At 44.4% G+C, this 24,359-nt stretch overlaps 1 protein-coding gene across 1 annotated transcript in view; it reads right to left on the reverse strand.

Moving 5' to 3' along the window:
• Positions 1-327: 327 nt before the first annotated feature.
• The window catches only part of mtnr1ba (melatonin receptor type 1Ba), a 47,119-nt gene continuing 23,087 nt past the window's right edge, over positions 328-24,359 (reverse strand). The window contains exons 2-4 of the mRNA XM_030337295.1: positions 3,092-3,210; positions 2,224-2,952; positions 328-2,049 (exon numbers count right to left, since the gene is read on the reverse strand). Of these exons, the coding sequence (XP_030193155.1) occupies positions 1,870-2,049; positions 2,224-2,952; positions 3,092-3,210 (1,028 nt within the window). The 3' untranslated portion in view covers positions 328-1,869. The remainder of the gene's footprint in view (positions 2,050-2,223; positions 2,953-3,091; positions 3,211-24,359) is intronic.

Raw genomic sequence — 24,359 nt, forward strand, 5'->3', positions numbered from 1 at the left:
GCGAGGTTCACTGAAGAGAGGGAGAATCAAAAGCTGTGTGCATTGAAACGCCTCCGGGGGCTGGGAGTGCGGGAGTGTGTTTGTACCCTGTTGCGAAGTGTGTGTGTGTAGTGAGTGAGAGCATCCTTACCAACGGTTGGGATTTATACACGTCTGTTTTCAACAGAACTATGCTCTGCTACGTTGACATATCTGCAGTCGTTTTGACGTCCCGTTTTCAAACAGATACCCATCAGAAATTCTATGGTTTTCTTTAATGCTTGATTTATCATTTAAAGTAGCACACCACCTTGATACTGTGAAAAAGGACAGCACAATTTTAAAAATAATTTTTATTAACTTTTGTTTTAACCCGACATTAACATCGACAACCTTCCAAAGTAATGTTTTCATATATTTTTTGTATAAGTCACAGCAATAAATACACATATCATTCTTTTTTTGTAGAATTTTTTTCGATGTGTTTTTGTATTATTTAATATAAAAGAACTGAACAAAAAAGTGAAGACTGCAGCTTATCAGTGATAAATCTTTCTCCTGAGCATCTCCACACTTACATAATGAGCAGCGTCAAACTATGTATCATAATAATAATTATCACCATCTTTAACATTCCTGTTCTCATTTAAGCAGCCGTATCCAAATTAAACACTTTAAGAGCTCAAGATGGTGTTTCGCCTCTGAAACGTATCAACTTACTTTTTTTTTCAGAACAATTAGCTGTAACAATCGACCATTTAAAAAACAAAATAAACCAAAGCAAGAAAAATAAACACTTAAACACACAAAAAAGTATCTCATGCACATTTTTTTTACATCATTCAAATACAGAAGCACAACAGGCCCGGGGCAGAGGGCTGCGTGTGAACCGCATTGCTCGGTTTGTACTAAGTTTCACTTTATAAAAAAGTAGCATCGTTCACATCAGAGAATACTAAGTATGTTTGTACACCTCCCGTCATGATATGAAGTGTAAAATGCATAGAGAATGTATTATTGATTTTCATGTCATTACTAAGAGAACGTTTAGATACCTGTTAACTCCATAAACTGCATACACTGTTGTCCGGGTTTAAACAGTTGAATTGTGCTTTTCTATTTTCTTTTTTATGACTGGGATTTTCTGTGGGTTGTGCTTCACAACACCTTAACAATCCCATTGAAGAAGACTTTCCAGATACACTAGTAATATGCAACCTGACAATGTTCAATCATCAAAATATTGTTTTAAATGTTGATAAGAAAGCATTAAAATACTTCAACAGTCTTTCACTGTAATATGTTTGTTTTATACTTGTCATTTTTGGCAAAATATTTGAGGCGATAAGCAGAGAAATACAAAAAACAAAGAATCAGGCACCTTCAACAACGACACATAAATGCCCATAAAAAATTGAGGCATTTGAAACTTTTACTAGAAATGGAGTTTGCTAAAGATTTATCTGTTACTTTAATCAATGTTCACCTACACTTCACATGTCACAAAGATAATGACATGTGATGTTGTTTTACAATATACACAACATTTGGGGTGCCGAATACTACTACAGTACACCCAAACCAGGAAGATAATGAAAGTGAAAGTACTTTCAGACCAACATCATGTATTTTGTGGTGTTAAAAATATAAATAAACTATTGGTGCCTCCACTTTCGAATGCATATTGCAAAAGCAGCAGAGGAGGCAGGCACCCTGAGGTGTACATAATAATATGATACGTATAATAACTTAAAATATATATAGATATATATATATATATATTTCTTCATTTCTTCATATATATTTATATATATTTTGATGAATGGCACTCTTCAAATTGTGGAAAAACACAGTAATTGTAGTCTGTAACATTTTTTTGGTCTTTTTTTCTCAGTCTTCACTCCTTTCAGCCTCAGTCTGTGTCTCCACCTGTTCCGTCTCATCAGTTCTCTGCCTTTGTCTCCTGGAGCCACAGCGTTTGCTGAGCGCTGGGCGAGCTGTGAGCACCGTGGAGCAGTGGCGGTCCGTGGTGCCGGCCGAGTGCAGAGACAGAGGGATGGAGCTCGGCAGCTGGAAAACAATAGTGAGAGGCCGAGAGGGAGGGGGGAGTCACAATGTGAGAGAGCTGAGATTACGACAGACAAGTGGAGGAAGAGGAGTTGGGAGGAAGAGTTGGAGTCGGGGGGTGGGATGTGGTAGGGGGGATGGGAGTAGTTGGGAGGGTCACACAGTGTCTCCCTTCACCTGGTCGTTGTTGTTGAGCCCCGGCGAGGGCTTGCTCTTCATGGCCTCCGTCCCGCCCCGGGACGTCTCCTGCAAAAAGAGGCGTGGCTTCCATATCGACGTGATGATGCGCTTGTACTCCTTGCGGAAGTTCTGGTTCAGCAGGCCGTAGATTATGGCGTTAAGGCAACTGTTAAAGTATGCCATGAAGTAGCTGACCACGAAGAGCCACTCGGGGATGTGCGGCGCCACCGCCTCAGGGTCGATGGCCACTGCCAGCCCGATGAAGTTCAGCGGCGCCCAGCAGATGGCGAAGAGCACAAACACCACGAACATGGTGATGAAGTTCCTCAGGTCGCTGGGCTTGATACGTGGCCGCACCTCCGACTTCACCTTGCGTCGCACCTGGATCACCAGGATCCAGATGCGAAGGTAGCAGAAGGTCACCACGGCGATGGGCACAAAGAAGTGGACCACCACCACCGTGATGGTGTAAGAGGTGCTGACCGTCTGCACGAACGTACATGAGTAGACGCGGGGGTCGTACTGCAGCGAGCCCACGAAAAAGTTGGGCACAATGGCCAGGATAGTCAGCACCCAGATGAGCGCCACCCACATCAGGGTGTTGCGGTAGCTGTACAGCTTGTCGTAGGAGAAGCTGTGGCAGATGTAGCAGTATCGGTTGATGGCGATGCCCGCAATGTTGAATATGGAGCCGATGACACTCAACCCCATTAGGAAGCCGCTCACCTGCCGAGGAGGGAACAACAAACAAAGACAAAACATAGCTCAATGAGAGAAAGAAAAAGACAATCTAATCAGGGGGAAAGAGTGTTAGGATTAAGAGAGGTTGTTATAACTGAGTTGGCAGTCAGTGTTTGCCGCCCACCTTGCATTGGGTCTCTCCCAGGGACCAGCCATCATGGAAGATAGCGTACAGCACCAGAGGGTATGGGTAGAAGGCGACCACCAAGTCTGCAAATGCCAGGCTCACCACGAACACGTTCCCTGTCCGCCAGAAAGAGAGACATGAAGGGACAAGCGAGTCAATGTCAACACTTAAATATGCAGGGATATGAGGTTGGTTTGTTCTCTGAGGGCATCCAGCAGACTTGCTGACATGCCAAGTTGACATCGCAGAGACTTGGCTAAAGTGCCAATCCCCTTGATGAGCTGCAGCCCTGCAGTATCTCAAGCCGGAACGTGCCAGCGGCAGGCCACCTAATAATCTCTACCTATCAATCAGACCAGTCGGCCGGCCCCCTGCTCAGCGGCCAGAGCGTATGGATGCACACGTCCATTCGTCAGGGGGTTTACACTTTATAATGGTGTTGTTATCCACGCTGCCTACACAAACAGATGAGTGAAACCATGGATAAGGCCAAAGCCTTTGCGGAACAGTAGGTTTTCCTTCGGATAAACCTTGACACAACACCTTAAGGGAAGATTTCATAAGGGCTGCTAAGGGCTTCTGTGTTAATGTTTTATTCCACAAAGTGCCCACAGATTAGGAAATATCACACACATACACTCTTTTTCCTCAACCAAACATGTGTGAGTTATTAGAGTAGCACAAAGACCACTGGACACAAACTTAAGTGAAGATGTCATAGGGGCTGCTGAGAAAAGGCACACTTAAGTGTCATTGAGATGGAAATGATTTCATGGTCAAATGAGTTATGTTGCCAACTGGCACAATGCTAGGCCAGGACGCTTGCTTATGTGTTGTTATCTCTTGTCACAGTGTTGAATTGGATGAGTAAAGGTACATGTGGTTTAATTTCTGCCTGAAAACTATCAGATGACAAGTCCCGCCCACTTTAACGAGATGTGTTGTCACAGAGATATGCATTACATTGGCTCCAGGTATTTAGTCATTTCCATTTTCAACAGATGATATAACACCACGTCAGGCCTAGCTGCACCAGTTCAGCAGAAGGGGACCCCTGCTGCAGGTCTTTTTCCAACTGCTACATTTTGTATCCGGCCATTATATTATTTTATCCTTCGTTTTTACTCCAGGGAACCCTTCACATTCTCCGACGGCGCTGGTGACTCACGATGGTAGCGAGCTTCACTATTTCTCAAGTCCATTGATTTTCAATTTGTACGGCATGGCAACTCCAAATGTCTACAACTTGAATGGTCCTGAGCAGCTGTACACAGTTTATGCAAAGCAGTTCGACTGGAATTAAATGGTACAGTACAGGAGTGGAAGCGGTTTGCTATAAATTGCAACGGGGCACACTCACTCATCCAATTTGAACGCCCACATGGCACTAGCTACTCTAATGTCACAGTTAATAAGTGAAGTGATAACCTCCTTGTGGAGGCTCTGTGACACCGGCTCAGAGGCCTCGGAGCAGAAGCCGAGGGCGGAGTGGGCTTGCTGCAGTCGCTAAGTAGTGAGGGGAACTCGTGTGCATCCTGTCTCTTTTGTGCTTCGCACAGAGATTATGGGCACTAGGTATGCCGGCGGTCGGTCGATCTAAAACTAGTGGTTTTCCAACTATGTATCTGTGACTCCCCTGAAGCACACATTTAACCACTCGCTTCTCTCAGGCTGGGCGTCAGAGCCTCATCATTGCGACGTACCACCCGCCTGCACGTTAGCACCTTATCTCTGGAATGAGCTACACCAAATTCGGAATCTTTAATTACTCGTTAGTCTGAGAGACTTTTAAATGTTAAAAATCCTTGTCAATATCTTTGAATGTTTTGATTGATCCTTCTATGTCTCTATAATTGTCCTTTTTTTTTTTTATAATATTTTATCGTGATTTCAGGTCTCTCTTGCAAAAGAGATTTGATCTCAATGAGACTTCCTAATAAATAAATAATGGTTAAATAAACATTTCCCTAAAACAGCTTTTTGAACTTCAGATGCAGTAAACAAACCCCTAGCAGATTCTATATAATTATTCACATTCTTTCTTTACTCAATCTTCCAGAAAGTTAGGACAAGTTGTTAAGGTAACATGTTTTTTTGGTGATGGGTTCTTTACACAAAAGAAACAAGAACTAGTTTGCCTTGCTTTAATGTGTTTTCAGACAACAAAGGGAGTCTAGCGCAACGAATGTCCATCCACCCTCTGTGTTGAATCTTGGTCCCAGTCCAAGAGGGCGGATGAGGTTATATCATCTGCAACGTGCATTGAGAAGGTTTTTCAATGTGACTTTGAACACTTTATGCACTGTGATAAATCGTACCTTGAGGTACAGAGGACAAAAGAAACTGAACAGTAATCAAATTATCGCATACTACTATACGTAATAGCTTCTCACTTTGAAATAAGGTTTTGAATATGACTTACAACTTCAACATTGTCAAAGCACTCACAAGTCCCTTATGCCCTTACCCAAAGCAATATCAATACTATGAAACAAGAGGAATGGAAACAGGGCATCTAAACAGGGGATGACTGCCAGAGGAAGACAATAAGCTCATTAGCATTGTGATCTAGTTACATATTGATGCAGCAGGAATGATACAAGCAGAGGAGGAGAGTGACAGAGAGACAGTAACTGCGGTGGCGTGGGCGGTTGGGGATTTCTTTAAAGTTTCATTCAACAAACGGGACCGAAGCTTGGGAATATCGAAAACATACTCTCTTTCTCCCTCCACCACATGTGTGTGAGTAAACAGTGCAGTACGAAGTGCAACACACTAGCGGTTGGTGTGCAGACTCGTATTCCTAACCGGATAATGCACACACATGCACCCATGCACCCTCATAAATGAACAGACAAACACATAAACACGCATAGACAAACAACCACACGCACGCACGCTGGCATACAGCCACACACTCAAATTCAAACAAACCAAAACACTCTCCCACAGAATAAATATTTCTACCGCTAAATAAATAAAAGCCCTGCTCCATTGTGGTGTGGTGGTAAACACAAGCGTGCCACTGTGCTGGGGATTGATTGGCCCATTTACTGCTGGTGCAATGCGCGGTTCTATTGCTCCCTGGGCACTGCTAAGTCACGCAGGTACTTATCCGCCTAACTCCACCACTCCCACGATAGCTTCTGTTACCAGCGCCTGCAATCCAGGTTGCTTTGGTTTGGGGACCGAGTCTTGGACCTCTTCCTCTACCATGGCAAAGGGGTTCCCTGGCCTCTTTGAGGCTTGAAACGCAATGTGCAACAATCCATTGGAGATATCGTTGTCTTTTTTCCACTTTTATAAAGCATGGCGCGTATGAACTTCTTGGTTTTTCAACCTGGACCCTATTTTCCGATCATTTAAGGTCTAAGGGACGAAAGTGGACAACAGTTTCTGGTGTCGGCCCACTATTGAGCGAGAACGCTGCAGCTGTCATCCGTGAATTTTGGGAAATAGGGCCCAGTCGATTTACCTCATCCTTAACTGCTTGTTTTTGCCACTGACAGACTCATATTATATTAGATAATTATGGGAAGGATCCCTACAGAGAAATAAAACTTTTTGCTTTACCTTTTGCTTCAATATCTAATGTGTCTGTTCTGTTATTGTGTCCAACCAAGTATCAATCAATGGAATACATTTTATTTCCCATGTATATTAATATTTATTTCAAAAGTAATTCATTCACCTCTCTTGTTATCTATTTCTAGGAGAAATACAAAAATATTTGAATAAATAAATAAATAAATCGGTGAACCAATTATTATCTGAATAAATACACACGTCCATATTTCCCTGACCGGACAGAATATTAAACAGCGGGGAAAGAAATAACTTATTGAGAACTCATTCATATGCACAATCTCTCTATTGTTATCGGCGCTGCTTGGCCAAAAGTTTGAGCCAAACAGCAGCGGGACTGCGGGCTCTGGCAGCTGTCTGACCAGAGGGGCCATCAGCGCCCCATGCCTACTCTGCCGCACTGCTGCTGGATCCCATTGTACGCTGTGCATGTGAGTGTTGTCCCAGCTGGAGCGCTTGAGTGTCGTCCATTTGTCTGAATGTGTCTGCAGGTGGGTTAAGTGCCAGATGCGACTCAAAGCAGGTCCAGCCCTCTGTCCGTGTGTCTCTCTCTCTCTCTCTCTCTCTCTCTCTCTCTCTCTCTCTCTCTCTCTCTCTCTCTCTCTCTCTCACTCTCACTCTCACTCTCACTCTCTCTCTCTCATATCTCTATTTGATGGACCATTCATAATTAAAACTCATTAGTTATACATTTTCTTTGAAGAATGCATTTGGACCTAAAGTGCGTTGTTATTTTTGAATTAGTGCGAGTTAATATTATGTTACCATAACACCTATATGATATTGTCTCTACTAGATGCACATGTACAGTCACACACGCACACACACACACACACACACACACACACACACACACACACACACACACACACACACACACACACACACACACACACACAGTTTCTGTGTGTGTGTGTCACATGCTGACGCTACGAATATATTTCACAAATTAGTTTTTCCTGTTTAGAAGGCCTTTGATTACGAGAGAATATTCAGTGTTCTGGGAGCAGATAAACAGAGCCCATGCTCAAAGCACTGCAAAGTTCTCCCCTAATTTTGTTACCTTGATTTGCCCTACTTCCCCAGCTTGCGTACCAGAAACAAACAAAAACAACTTGTGTATGTTGCAGTGGAGCTGTTTATCCTCGCACTGCCATCAACACCGTTACGTAAGACGGTGCTTTCCTCTGAACCGCTGTCTGAGGGAGGGAGGGAGGGAGGGAGGGAGGCAGGGAGGGAGGGAGGCCGGGAGGGGTGAGGCCGGGAGGGGTGAGGGAGTCAGGGAGGGAGGGGAGGGGTGATGGAGGGAGGGAAGGGGGAGGGAGGCAGGGAGGGGTGAGGGTGGGAGGGAGGGAGGGAGGGGTGATCGAGGGGGGAGGGAGAGAGCGATTTGAGGGAGGGAGGGAGGGAGAGAGGCAGGGAGGCAGGGAGGGAAGAGGAGGAGGAGGGGTAATCCAAAAGCCGGGTCTGGGAATGTGGGGGAGGAGTTTTGAGGTGAGTTCCAAGTAACTCCAGGTCAATGGGCCCCGGGCGCCCCGGATATGTGAGCAACGCTAGCCGCGTTTACATGGACACATCTATGTGCCATGTAAACGCGGCTAATGTGGGGCAGATGAAGTGGCCGTGCCGGACACCTCGCTGGCCCTGCTCCCATCGCCGCGCTCCATAACCACTTCATCCATTAGAGAGAGAGAGAAAAGATCGAAAAGAGGTGCTTCGACATACTAGTGAGACAACCTGGGTTGGCTTTGAACGAGAGCACACAGACACACACGCACACACACACACACACACACACACACGCACGCACGCACGCACGCACGCGCACGCACGCACGCACGCACGCACGCACGCACGCACGCACGCACGCACGCACGCACGCACGCACGCACGCACGCACGCACGCACGCACGCACGCACACACACACACACACACACACACACACACACACACACACACACACACACACACGGAGTAGTGTATAATAAGCGGGGCACTGAGTGCCATTAGTCCCCCCGCGTGGTAACAATGGTGGAGTAATTGTGTGGCGTTATCAATGCCAATTAGCTAATGAGCCATTCACAACCATGAGCATCCTGGTTACTTGCTCAATTTGATCAATGGGATGGTGTGCGAGAGGGCCCCGGAGCTGCTGTACACACGCTCTTCGGCGGATCAACCCCATGACATCACTTCTGGGAATAATACGGTAATAATGACCTTATCCGTCAGTTTGGATTTTGGTTATTCATTCATTTGTTCTAGCAATTTGTGACTAGCGAGGAGAAAATAATACTCCATGTCCTCCACATATTAAAAAACTAAGAAATTATGAAATATTAACTAACCTTTGAGAAAGTATGCATTACCTAAGACTTAGAAATGTCTGGTCTAATGGTTCCACTAGCACCTAAAGTACACTCCCTCGTGTTCAATAAGCTGAGGTAGCAATACTACAGATAATTAATTGGTTCGAATAGTTTGACATCTCTGTTGAGCAGACACGGAGGCCCTAACATCGAATAGTGCAACACAGGCTAACAAAATCGAAATTCTACAAAAAACTCTGGAAAGACAAACATAAATTATCCCCAAAACCCATAAATTTGCACGTCAGAGTAAAGTGTGATAAATATTGTAGTGCGGGATAAGCACTAAGCCCTCAGCCTGGGCATGATAAATGATACATTGGAATTCTGATACATACATACATATATATATACAATGTACGGACTCACATTAAGCATTTATGAGAGCAAAGAAAGACAGGTGAAACACAGATTAGCCATCGAAAAGCTACCAAAGAAAATCACTTGGGACAAATTTCCTCTCATTAAAAACTTGCTGTTGGCATTGGCGCTGTCCATGGTACCAGTCTCAGGTTCCCAGCTCTGCTCAATATTAATTTCCAAATGGTACTCTCCTTCCTTCTCTCCTCCATTCCTCCTCACACGCTGGGCGAGGACACATCTACGGCTCTGGGAGGTCGCTTTGCAGCTTGGTGCTTGATACCACCTGTCTGGTCCGGTCGTTGGTGTGGCGCGCCGCATGCATGCAGAGCTGACCGCAGGGGCCTGCCAGTGCTGATAGCGAGCATCACGCCACTTTAATTTAAACTGTCAGATTAAACGACGGCTCACGTCAGCTCTAGTGACAGCTCCGATTGATTGCATATTGATAAGCAGGGAGGGAGGCAGGGAGGGGGGAGGGAGGCAGGGATGGAGGGGTGATGGAGGGAGGGAGGGAGGGGGAGGGAGGCAGGGAGCGGTGAGGCAGGATTTACGAGGACGTAAGAAAACAGCTTTGGGGAAGAGAAACACAGAGGGAGGCTGAATGAATGGGCACGCGTTTTTGTTGTGTGTGTTTTCACTGTCACACAACAGACAAGAGACCCAGAAGCACACAGAGGCTAGGGAGATGCAATGAGTCACAGTAAGAGAGCGATAGGGGCAGAGAGAGAGAGGGAGAACAGCTAGAGGCCTGTTCTGGAGCAGCATGCCTTGCACTTCGCTGGGGGATTGCACCGAATTTGACTGCGGGGGAGGATCAAGTGTGGAGACGTGATAGGAACCTTTCCCCGCCCAATTGTTACGTCATAAGGGCTCAGTGGAGGGGGGTCTGGGGGATTAGTTGTCAGACTCAAATGTGAATACCCACACAAAAGAGAGCTGGATTGATTATATGATGAGATTAGGTAGGCGGGCGGGGGTTTGATGATGAAACAGACGGTACAAGGGTGAATAAGCTAATTGCCAAGGTCAGAGAGTGACAGTTGCCGGGGATTTTTCGCACACTTTTCGGGTCGTTGGGGCAGCAGCTCAGGCAGTGTCAGTGATATGATGTGGTACGATGTGGTGATAAGGTGGTTGGGAAATAAGGATAAGGCCAGGTTAGAGTGACATCGGTAGACAATGGTCATTTTTCTTTAAGACGCTGTAAGTACATCATCGCTTTTTTTGTAAGGATGGGACTTTTGTAAGGCTGTGACTTTCACTCGGAGTCTCTTCTATACTATATTGGTTTGTCCCAAATTCTTGGCCTATTAATTCAATTTTAGTTGTGGCTAGTTCATCAGGTGCTTTTTACTAGTAATGTGGGGCCCATCAATCCTGTTTTAGCTTGAAAAGCATACCAAATTATTTTTAGTGGATACCTTTAATTCATTTCCAAGTGCTCCTTTTTATCTGGGTATTCTGTTTACTCCCATCAAACGTCCACGATTCAAAGTTGTCAAAACAAAATTAAACTTGGATTGCGCCTTCCTTTCAGTTGAAACAATTTGATTTCATGACAGTAGTGCTTTTTCGTGACGAGTGGTGTCGGTCAGTGTGTGTGTTTGAGGTTTGAGTTCAGTATGTCGTGATTACCAGTAAAATTTTTTTGCAGTTTCATCTTTTTCAGTTTGTAGCCGTTCTTTGGATGAGTTTCTGTGGAGACATTCAGAGCATGCTACTAAAATAGCTCTGTGAGCTCTGCTTGTATCACAGTACCGCAATGGCCTCAAAGACTTAGAATCATCCACATTTCTGAATACTTTCCAAACACATAAAACTACAACATTTATCTCACAAAAACGAAAAAAGAAGAACACCATAACCCCCCAAATATCAAACGTCATGTCTTTTTGACTCATTAAAACCATTGCAAATGATTTATAATGTTTCAAGGCCAAGAACACAGCATTATTGACAAACTGTTTTAGGAACTACAACACACATAATTATTACGCGATGGATGTTTATGGTGGTTATATTTGAAGCTTAATCAACAACTTATTTTTTTCTGAGATTATGCCAGAATTTAAAAATATATGTTGATGTATATTCATCTCATTTAACTTCAGTAAAAGGTCACATTTTCTGAGTTTTTTAATGATCTTTGGCAAAATGTCTTTGATTTGGTGACAATACATCAATTCACTGATTAGGAGCGCTGTTATTGACTGTGTGCTGTCGATATCTGCTTTATATATTTAGAAATGCTGTCTTCAAAGCTGGCTGTCCAGGAGTTTTCAGGAAAAAGTAAACTGCTGAATCAATTTATATATACTTTCCCCTGGGATGGAGCAAAGCTACAGGAGAGCCGTGGGATTCGTTTGAATGGTCAAGTCATCTTGGGTAAGAGTAGATCATGTGACAATGAACATGCAGACAGACCCCATTCCCAAGGCTATTGGTTACTAACGAGGTTTGCAGTTTGTTCTGTGTTGCATGTAAAATGGTTTGGGGGGGCTTCATGCACATTCATGCTCTCATACACAGCCTGCTCAAGTCAGGAATGTTGTGGCATTATGCCGCCATCCTTCTGGATGAAACCTACCAAAGGCATTGTTGTTCCTCCTTTAGGTTGGCTGCAGAGATATTTAGAAGCGGAATTGACACCTATGTAATTGATGAAATCCAGCATGGTTTAATTGATATATGTTCTGTCACAGGAAGCCCTTGAATTCTATGTCGAAATCAGGAGCATGATATTTTCCCTGATAACTGGACTGAAGAATGAGTTAAGAGTAAAGTGTGAGCTACTCATGTGAAAGTATATGCAGTTCTCAAGTAAAGGTGAAAGTTGTTCTAGTCAAGGTCAAAATAAAAAAGGGTTCCAGAGAATTTTTCGGAAATGACAGATGAATAATGAGTGGACCAAAATACTCTACAAACAATGGTCCATGTAAGGAGTATGGGTGGTGGCATCAGCGATGCGCAGGATGGCGAAAAGCAAGGAGCGATAGCGCTAGTCGGGTTTATGAAAAACAAACTCTCCATGGAGTTCGTTTATTCACTCCATGGCTTATTTTGCAGATATCAGCTCTTTTCCCAAGCCGTTTCATGCCTTTAAATGCGTCTGCAGGCTCTTTTGTCTTTTATGGCTGGAATCAGCGGTGTTATAGAGTAATGCTGATGTTATTTTTGGCTGCCGCTGCCACTACGACAGTGGGTACTTTGGACACATATGGGGCATTTTAGGTATTTTGTGAGGACACTATAGATGCTCATGCAGGTCATGCACAACGCCGTAGAGGAAAAAAAGAGACACACTCACACTACCACCCCCCCGCCCCCCACCCCCACATACACACCCCGACCATGATCTAGCGGTACTATTGAAGGAGCATACCACTGCAATTGGTTTACACACACACACACATACACTAACCTTACCCCACAAACACACACACACACACACACACACACACACACACACACACACACACACACACACACACACACACACACACACACACACACACACACACGTCTACTGTGATCTGAAGGCACTATTGCAGTAGCGTACCAATGCAATGGGTTTTCTGTCCATCTGTACAGCCCCACTCGCAAGCCCTAATCATTACATTAGTGAATTGCTTCCACCTTAGAGGCCTCATCGAGAGCATTATATGTTCAATAACCTATTCCGGCATAACGCAGTTAGCCAAATTGTATACAACTGGCAAACTAGACAAACTGGCAAGCTGTCAGAGTGACAAATAAGCACATTGTCCCTATCAAGTGATTTAAATCGTAAAAAGGCTCTCCAAACACACGTTTCCGCAATTATAGTAGCATTCCACTGATGATATTAGAGCAACCGAAGCCGAACCAAAATGCTTCCCCTTCCAGGTGAGCTGTTGGCTTTGTGACAAATCTTTCAGTACTAGTGGGTACAGACGGAAATGAATTTTATTCCCAAGTGTTTCACTTTCTTTTAAAATGAGTCTGGTTTCTTTCCCTTCCCCTAACTGCATTTTATTACTTATATCAGGGTTTGTGAGTGAGTGTGGAGGCAGGGTAGTTTGTACTGAGGCGACGCATTCAGGGAGCACATGTTGGCTCGCATCGTATGTGCAATGTGTGGCTGATTTGATGGCTGCAGAAAGCATGGAAGGATTTACAGACAGACATGTCTTTGCAGCCTGGTTCCAAAAAAACAAACCCAAAAGTTAAACTTTTCTCATCTTCGCAAATCACTTAGCGCAGCCAAATAAAGGCGCTTGGGACAGCGTTTATTTTTTAAAGTGGTCACCTCTAAGCCTCTTCCCATTGCCATGGAAGAGCAGAGAGACTAGCATTCTAATCATGTGCCAGTTTGAGATAGCGTATTCCAAGCCTTGCCGATGTTAAGTCCGAAAGGGCCTGGCCAGGGGTCATTGACTTCATCTGCATTTTCATGTGCTTAAAAATAGAGCTGAAAGCAAAGATGTTTTAAGTTTCCCCTCAACCACCAACCTTTACTATCTACTAATGAGCCGTTAAGCTCCATCCTCCACACCTGCAAGACAATATGCCTCTACAGTCACACTTACAATAAGCCTTCTTAACTATTTGATGTTTTAAAATCTTCCTCTTCAAAATTCATTCATTCTTCTGACAGGCGGTAAGAGATTTTTTTATTAGTATTTTTATATCGTCTCCACGTATTCAAAGGCTCCAAAGAACAATGTATATATAATCGTTTCTTTCTTTGAAACATTAAAATCAAGAGTTTCTTTAAACGCAGCATTGCACAATTTTTTTTGCGTACCGGGAGTCTGCACTGAGAAATGATAATTCTGGAAAAGTATCCCAGACAGGAACTTAGGGTCTGTGATGATGTCTCGATCGTCTAGCCGCGTTGCTATTGCAGGCGTGTGCCCTTTATATGATTGCACCCGGTTCTCTTGTGTTGTACACCTGCTAAACCCGCCACTGCTTCTTCTTGTTGGGAGGTTCAGAGTGAGAAAATGTAGAACAAAAAGTGGATGAAATCCAGACATAGTTCATTCAAACTGCAGAAGGTGATACGTTTAAAGGTTATGAAGCCCTTGTCTCCATATACCACTATTTTAATTCATGGTTGTGGGATATTACATTGCACTGTTTCTGGTGAAAAGATTTACAAATAAGCATCTCCCAAGAAAACACACATGGCTCTTGCCATATTTAGGGTTGAGGTATGAGAAATATTGCACATGATTCTGCAGGATTAAACCGCTCAGATAAGTTGTTAAAATCAGTAAATAAACACAGCATGTGGGGTTGATGCAACAAAAGTGTCACACGCAAATGCCCACATGACACAGAAGGAGGTGAAACATAGCCCCACTACATGGGACATGGAGAAGGAAACCAAAACACTTAGTCATTAGAGGGATTCCACAGAGAACACGCTACAGGCTTCTGCTTAAAGGGCACCTTAATTGAATATGCTATATTAAGTTCACCACCCGGTATACTTATCAAATAATGAAAATGTCAAATTTCTAGGAGAACCACTTAATTTGGAAGAGGAAATCCAGATATTGATGAATGGTTGCACTGTGATAAATTTCCTGAAATCTGCTGTCGCTGAGAGACTCCTTCTAAAATAATCCATAAGCGTTAACAATGACTAAAAAATCCCCAAAGGTCCATCAGTTTAGTCCATTCCAACATTCCTCTCTGCATAGTTAGTTTTGATGGGTTTAAGTTCAGCATGGACCAAATGGAGAGGCAGCTGTGCTCGAGGGGTAGGGAGGGGCATAGGTTCACAAGGAAAATTGATCCACTGGATTTTGTCGCGATATTGACAAGGATAGTTTCAACAAATGAAACAAATGAAAACGAGAAAGCATCTGGCGAGATATTTTGGTATTGCTGCTAAATATAAGTGGCCTTTAAATTAGCTTGTGCATCAAAGCGAAGTTAACTTAAATTATATTTTGACAGCCGTCTCGTCCCATCTCCATTCACTATGTCTGCAGGGTTATTTAAAAAAAAAAAATAGAGTAAAAAGGGCCAGCTTACTGAGGTTATTAGTGAACAAATCAGAATTCTTTGATTGAACAAATCAACTTGATGACATGATACATTTAAAGCCCTACTGTATCAGGACAGGACATCTCTTCAATCAAGGCTTCAAGGTTTTATAAATAAATGCATTATTTATGTCTCAACAGACGATTCATCAGGACAGTTGGAAATAAAGCTGCACGACATACTGGCCATGGCTACAGTGTCTCTTAGAGCCTAATTTGTATTCTGTTAGCAAACTGGTCTGTGAGTCATGTCTATGGATCGGATAGACCGACTGCTGCCCTGAAACTTTCTAAACTATTGCATGTGCTGTAAAGGTCTTGATCCTAATGTGAGGGTAAATGGGACAGAAATAGTGGTGGGACATGACATCATTATTTTCTATCACGCTCACAAAATTCCCTTTTGTGTTGTGGTGTATTTGTGTCAGTCCATAAGTAATGTTAACGATCTTGATAACGTTAGTTTAAAATTAATTTTTCAGAAGGGAATCCGAAATTGGAGTATGTTGGAGAGAGTGTGTATTGCAGACGAGGAATGTTTCGTAAAGAATAACTCCTATGCGCTACTAGCCCCCCTATGCACCCACCACAGCTGTGTTCAGTCAGAATCCCCCCCCCCCCACCACCTCAGTCTCTCTCCCTCCCAGTACACCACCCTCCAAGCCCATTCTCTCACAATATCACCCTCTCAGTAACACACCATCCAAGTCACCCCGCCCCTCTCCCTTCCCAGTCTCCCACCCTCTCAGACCTCCTGTCACCCTGTCACCCGCCCAGTCACTGCCTCACCCTCCCAGCTACCCCTCGCACTCTCCCAGCCTCCATGCGTCAGCAAGGATAAGAGAAAGAGAGGAAGAGATATAGCAGGAGAGAGAGGCAGCCAAGGGAAAAATCGAGTGGCAGGATGAAACAGAGAGAGAGAGAGAGAGAGAGAGAGAGAGAGAGAGAGAGAGAGAGAGAGAGAGAGAGAGAGAGAGAGAGAGATGACTTAGAGGACTCGGAGCACTTGGACTGGCTGTGACCTCTGAGCTGGGGAAGACAGTGGATTAGACATTTGGCGTGAAATTAGGGTTAGCAGCAGTTTGCTGCACTGGCTTACTGCATTCATTCACCCAACCCTGCGCTTATGTCTGTGTGTGTGTGTGTGTGTGTGTATAAGTGGGTAGGGCTGAGGAAAAGAGATGTATGTCGTTTTTTTACCCTAAATAAGCCAAGCATGAAATAAAGCAAAAGGACACATTTGCTCAACCATTCTCTGTCATCCTCAAAATCACCCTTCTCTCTCCCCTCTATCACCCTTACAGATTAGACTGGCACAATGACATTGTTTTCTGATAACACATGGACTGAAATCGGGAGAGAGAGAGAGAGAGAGAGAGAGAGAGAGAGAGAGAGAGATACAAAAAAACAAAAATAAAAGTGAAAGACAGAAGCAATTTTCTTTGCAAGAATTGAAATGATTGTATAGACATTCTGCTGACTGTGTCCTGCAAGGTGACATTGACACAAGGGCGTCCCTTAACCTTTATCAGCCCAACCCGTTAGACATTACTTTCGCTGACCATTGCAGTCTTGCCATGGATAAGTAGTCTAAATGACGCACAACCCTGCTGCAGGCCTCTGTATTTCCCCCTTAGTTAGTTAGTTAGTTATATGCTCCTTATAACGGCTAGCCGTTGGGAGTTGCTGGACCAGCCCAATTGTCGATCCAGCAGCTGTCGAAGACAGACAGGATGTCTGTCTTCGACATCACGACATCAGTCAACCCTGACATCAGTCAGGGTTAGGTACCTTGTCAAGGACACCTCGACACTCCGGACACTCGAGAAGCCGGGGATCGAACCAGCAACCTTCAGGTTACCAGCCAACCCGCTCTACCACCTGAGCTACTGCCGGACTGCGCCCCTCACCTTTGGCAACTCATTCATGCCAGGTTTGCAACGATTGGTTGATAAATCAATAAATGAATATTCACTAGATCAATCAACTATGAATATAATTGTTAGGTACAGCCCTAGCTCATGCACATTACTGCAGTTGCATTGCATGAGGACCAGTCATCCTTTGTTTTTTCTCAAGTGCCTCTTAAACATTAATCACATTTTATTCAGAAAATAGAGTCAAGGTTAAAATTGTTGGCCATGGATGTTCACTTGGAATAACCTTGGCACTGAGGAAAAGCATGCATCACAGTCTATACATCTTGTAACATTTAACACACCCTTATCCGAGATATAGTGGAGGTGTAGCGGGATTCCCAACTGCTGGGCCTGAATAAGGAATCAAGTTGAACTCGAGCCCCGGAAGGTAACCCTGCACACACCCTCCAAAAACCTTGCTCCACCAGCGGCCGCAATAAACACACAGCGATATGTGACACCGCTGGTCTCCCGCACCGACCACCACCACATACCACGTCTACCCACCATCTCCACCCACACATTGGACAGCCACCGCTGATACCTAACTATAGATATGATAAGTGCTGAATAGTGAGGGAGGTGGATGGGCTGACATGTGAGACGTGTGGACAGCTAGCAGCTCAGCGGTGTAATGTCACATGTGACGCTCTACCGGGACCCAGACATATCGCTGTCCTCCCCCGAGAGAGAGGACAAGATCAAAGTGCAGACATCCACATACAGTCGCATCATACATTTTTTATACAATGCACTTACGTATATAAGAACGGCAGTGAGGAGGAAACAGTCTTAAGGAGAGAGGAGGAGATAGGCACCAGGAAGGAGACAGATATTTTTATTATGAGGTATCGCCCAACGGTATTGATTTCCTCCTGATCACGAGCTCTGCTACCTGCGGGGAGCGCTGCCTTCACGCCGCCCGTTCACGGGTTCAGAGTTTCCAAGGAATAATAATCCTTGACCTTTTGTCTTCTTGATAAACCCTCCAATAACACGTTAGAATACAACTTCCTGGCATAGAGAGTCTCTCTCTCCCTCCCCCCCCCCCGGACTCCATCTCGCTCTCTCTTTGTCTTTACACTGAATATTTGAAAAAGCTGTCCTACTTCTGCCCGAGAAACTTTTTCGGCGGCAGCAGGGTCCCTAATGGGACTTGCGCTCACCCCTGCGCGCGCCCTCCTTGATGCAACATGGCAGACGCAGGGCGCAGGACCTTGCTGACAACGCCACAAGCTAGTCATGTGGAATTGGCTGGGCCCAACCCAACAACAGGGCTAAATATAGACGGCTGGCATACATTTGACACCGATTTGAATAAAAAAATGCACCGCAATTGTATGTTCCCACACAAAACAAAACATGGCTGTAAGAGTTGGCTCAAGGTGAGGGCTACATAAGTTGTTGTTTTGTTAAGGTTTCAATGAGGAACATATGAATTGAGCATTCTATCCTGTGTTATGGCATTATATCCCATTAGAAAGGGTAGAAAGGGGAGGAGTCATGTGGAAATTGTAGGGCCATTCTAAGCATTAGCTATGTTATGTGACAGCAAAAACAATATCACGGTCAGGGAATGGAAACAGATGGAAATTGCTTAAAATTCTACAGTGCAGGTAGCCAAACAAAGTATTTTCTGATGCAAAAAAGTGAAACAAAGACACAAATGATTGTGCAAAGGGGTCTCAAATGAGTCCATCCCATAAGGTCAGTTTCGCTAAGTCAGGGGTAGTGGCTCTGCATTGACAAAAAAAGAAAAAAAAAGAGAGTATCACACCTGACATTGCTGACTCCTCTTAGTTCTGGGGAACGCTTAGATGAATAGCACTTCCATAATGCTTTAATTCATCAATCCTTTATCAATCCCGGGCAGGAAATAAGGGATTGTTGCATTTGGACACGGCCTCAAACAGCCAGACCATATCCGGTACGCTCATTAGGTCTGGAAAATCTACCGTCGGCAGTGTTCGTTGAGGGGTGTCGCCAGTCTACCTTACTTTCAGACGATTGGATAAGCTTTTACCAGTCAGTTGTCAAGGGCCGTATTGAATGCTTCTGTCTTTAAACTCTTTAAGAATTTTATTTTTTTGTGGTGAAACCTTTTTCCCACTCTGCCTAGAGAAAACAAATAGTCTAGACAGTGCTATCAAAGTTTAGAGAATGACTTTAATGGAGTTATATTGCTTATGAAGAGAGAGAGAGAGAGAGCGCGAGAGAGAGAGAGCGAGAGAGAGAGAGCATCGGTGTTCTTCTTGGGGCTGGGGTGGAGCAGTGGGAGACTGCGGGTTAGAGGTTTGGCAGGCAGAAGTTCTTCCTCCATCGTCGGGGACATCTCTTTCTGTGCTGTGGCTCTCTTGCTATCAGGCTGTATTGGTTTGACGCTTGCCAAGTAGAGGGGTGCAATCGGCTGACTCTCTCCACTTCCTCCAACTAAGCCAAACTCCCGCAGGCCTGCCGTTAATAATGTAGTCTTAATCTATCCTGTCTCCTCTCTTTTTCTCTCTGTTTTAACAAAACACTCATCCTCCTTTCTGCTGTCCCTTGGCCAAGTCTCTCTATGTTGCTTCTGCTCTTACATAACAACCCATCAAGGAAAGCTTGAGACATGTTACGTAAATGAACTGAATCTGAATGGAAATATGGGAGATTTGCAAGAACGTTTTGCGGATGAGAACGTGAGGTCTTAGATGGAGTCCTCAATTATGCTTGACCTAATTTGAGTTGTGTACAGCTAGGTAAGAGGTACGATAAAGAGGTTTGCCACAATAATATCAATCCTTTCCTTATGTATCCAGTCTCTGTGAACAAGTGGAAGTGAAGCTTCGCTTATTATATGTGTATATCTTGGTTGCGTAACACTCTTTTATATAAATTCTGACATTGGCTACGCTATGCCATGGCGTCATCCGAGGTACTCTTAGCAAGTCTGCGGCTGAAAATTGTCACATGCAATAAGCAGAGCCTTGCCATATGCATAAGACCTTTGAATGGTTCGCCAGGGATCTCTCTCAGCCGCAGTGGTGCTGTCAAAGAAGAAACTTGTTTGCTCCTGCATGATGGTGTTTGAAGATGTATCTCACGCACTGATGAATCATTCTGAAGAGCCCTCCGATAAATCAGGCCATCAGTGTATTATCGGCCCAGCGGGCTGGTGATCTACACTCAAGGGTTCCACGTTATAATAAAGTGTTCAAATGACAGCAGCAGGGGTTCAATCCTTACAGCCTCGGCCTCCTCTTAGCTTCACATACTGACCCGTGTCACATTACACAGCTAATGCCATCATAGGCATTAGCTGTGTAATGCGACAGCGAGACCAGCATTGGGGGGAGGCACTGGGTAGAGATGGAGAGTGCTGGACATTCTACAGTGCAGGGAGCCTCCATAGACCGACCGTTCAGATATAAAACAAAGCCTTGACAGATGATTATGCGAAGTCCCAGCCCGGTCCGCCACACAGACAGCTTCTATAGAAGAGGAGTGACCGCCAACCGATGGGTCAATTCCATAAGCTATTCTATTCTTACATGTGTGCTAAGTCAGGGGTACTGGCTCTGAATTGATAGAAGCCCTCAAGGACAAGGGAGCGTCAGACATGACACTGCTGATGACTCCCATATTAATCAGACATCACCGGAACAAGTGGAGATGCGTCCAGATCCCCAATGCGAACAGAAAGCATTTGGGGATGAGATTCCTGGAGGGTCTACCTATTTTGGCTTCTACTCATCAGCACCAGTATACTTTTTCCTTAATCTCAAATCGAACACACTCGAGTGACTGCTCCCTAATATCTGACCGTCTACGAATTGCAATACATTCCCCTGCACTCTGTGTAATCCAGAATCCCAATGATTAATACATGCAACAGAGTATTAGTGTGGTTAGTGTCGGCCCTGTGTGCTCTGCCAAGGGGTCAGAACGTTGACTCCGTAGTGTGTTCATGTGGTTCATACAGAGTGCAGGGGCTAATCCAGCGGCACCTCATCATTAGTTTCCCTCACCGGGGACTGAATCATGATAGTACCAGTCGACAATATCAAATATTAATTGGACCAGGAGGAAATTCACATCCCATACAGTGGCGGGTGATATCTCAGTATAAAAACATCTGGATCCTTTAGGTGCCGATTCTGGACCCTAGAGACGCATTCTAATGCCATGGTTATATAAATTGAGTTGTATGTGTTAAAATAGACCACTGGGAAGTTGTGACATCAAGAGGATCTCTTTTTAGATAACTATAGAAATAGTTATCTTCCTGATTGGTTGAAACCGAAAGCATTAGCATTGAGCGACGTGTGAATATTGCATATCGCCTCGTGTGTGTTTATTGCTGCCAGGGGGGGGGGTAGCGGTGGTGTGTGTGTGCGTGCGTGTGCGTGTGTGCGTGTGCGTGTGCGTGTGTGTGTGTGTTGGATGAGGGGCATTTCGAGAGCAGTAGCATATTGCAGGGTTACTTTCCGGGGCTGGAATGTCAGTTCATTCTTTATTCAGGCCCAGCGGCAGGGCAACATAGTCCGCTTCCACTAAATCTCAGATCAAGGTTACGAGTGTTAAACACTAATTAATCAAAGTATCTGAACTAGAACGTGTCTCTAGAATAAAACATGCCCATCAAGGAGTCAATCTGTCCAGGGAATTTTATAGATCAGCGCCCTACAGAAGCCCTGAAAGGCAACATGAAAACAAATGGGTTTGGGTTAGGGAAAGCTTTACTCAAGGATTGTTCAAGGAGGACAAGTTTATAGACCGATATATACTTATAGATCACTTATGCCTCTGCTTGGCAAAGAAGACTTACAACTTTTAAAAAAGAGCCCCCGCATACAGACTAGGAGCCTCACTGATAATGGACACCATAGTGATATACTGGACACAGGTGGCTCCAGACCATCTGCTTTCTATGAGAGACCAGAGGTTTCACCATTCTCTCTCAGGGGGATTCCGTATGTTCTCTTGAATCTCAAAGTACCCTAAAGAACCTAGTCGAGTAATTGTTTTAAAAATTCATCATGTAGGACTCATATGTTTCCGTAACCACCCTCATAAAATACCTTACTTCTTTATCTGACTGTTCACAATGTTGTCCAATGCCCACACACCACGGTCATGTATATCAGACCTGGGGTAACATAACTAAACATACTTGTGTGTTGTATTTTTATCAACAAACAGTTGTATATTGAGATTACACAAACAACAATATGAGGCCGTTTCTGCAGATAAAATATATTTAAGGACACTAACAGCCTTTCAAAAGAAAAAAGTGTCTACCATCAAAGATCAACTCACGCTCATATCCTTGTTCACTGTGGTCCGTGCAGTCCATGTAACGGGGAAGAGAAATACCAGAGCTCACTTTCTTTCTTATGCAGCACAATACGAAGCACCTTTCAAGGTTCCGTGGAGTTAATCAATATCAATTCTAAAGCCCCTCTGTCTGCATGAAGGCCTTCTCTCAGAGCAGCCGCTGAATATATGTAAAAGAAAATCTCATCATTCTCAATACTGATTTAGGGAAGGAGGTTATAAAACCGTAAAGCTCTCTCCAGAGCCTATTGTTGGAGTGAACAACATTTGAGGTTGGACATTTTTAGGGTTTCCTTTTTGGACTTTTGGATGGTTTTATACAAGAGCCCTCAAAGAAACCACTCTTGTTTACTACACCCCATGGTACATCTTCGCTAGTTCAATCAAAATCCAGATCACATGTTCATGTCAGCTGCAAGAACAGATGCAATAGAATGATTTTGAATTTTCTTGTCCAAAATAAACATAATAATAAAAAATGGATTGCGCAACAAATATTTACAAAGATTGTGAAATGAGCAGTGTGTGCTTTGGAATAATCTTGTAAACGATTCTACAGCTCATAATCTTTGCATCTGAAGGAAGAAAACCACACACGGCAGGCTTAACATTCAACCAATATCATCCTCCAATGTTTCCAACTCATACAATCCCAGGAAGACACAGCTGCCTTGTGTACAATCCAATTAAATCAAGGATCCAACCGCATCTCCTACACCTTGCGCTGAGGCTGAGCTTATAACCTGTTTGACTGGGAAGCACATTGCATTACCGTACACACACCCAAATCTAAATTGGAAATTTGGCCACATTTCTGCATTCTGCGAATCTGGACGAGGGCCATTGGTTGGCGCTGGTGTGATGGAGTTTGTTTAGGGTGTCCTCCAGCCCTTCATTCCTTTTGGGGGTAGGCATAAGCGTAGCATTAGCATAGCCACTAACTGCATTTAATTGACACCATCAGTCAGCGGCATCCCAAAGTGCCATCTCCATTTGAAAAATCGTTCATCACCGCCGGGTAATGTATCTTTTAGAGGAGGCAACCTGGCATATGTTTCAAGTGATGGCGACGAGGACGGAGGATGGGGACGGGGGCTGAGGGTGGAGTTTAAGTACTTTATTATCCATCGTGTGGTCATGCCATCTGTGTTCTTCTTTTCTCCTTCTCCCATGTCCGTTCAGCTGGAACTGCCATGGCACCTGTCCGCCTACCCAATCCTATTGATTGAACCACCGGTATAACCTGCCCCTGAGAACCCCCCACCCCATCTCCCCATTATCCCCAAACACCACATCCAATCACACCTCATTCCTCTTTTCTTCTCCACAGTGTTTCTCACATCACCTTGTCCTGTGTCTTCCTGGTCTCAGCCAAACCCAGTACTGCGTTCCAATAATGCTCTTTTAGGGGTGTCCACCCATTCCATTAGATTGGAAGACGGGGAGGAGTCACTTCAAACTGACAGCTAATTCAATCGCCATTCCCGGATCCCATCAGGCACATCCAGCCTCTATTCATACAACCAACCGTCTATCCAAGCATCCACCAACCAACGGTGGTTATTACTAAAGGACATACAGCCGTGCTATAACTTGAGCTCTAACCTATTGCTGAAACCCATTACCACTCATTACATTGAACACAGAACAAGACCTAAAATCAACGCTGCCAACGCT

Source organism: Gadus morhua, chromosome 16, assembly GCF_902167405.1.
Source record: "Gadus morhua chromosome 16, gadMor3.0, whole genome shotgun sequence".
In the NCBI taxonomy this organism is placed as follows: domain Eukaryota; kingdom Metazoa; phylum Chordata; class Actinopteri; order Gadiformes; family Gadidae; genus Gadus; species Gadus morhua.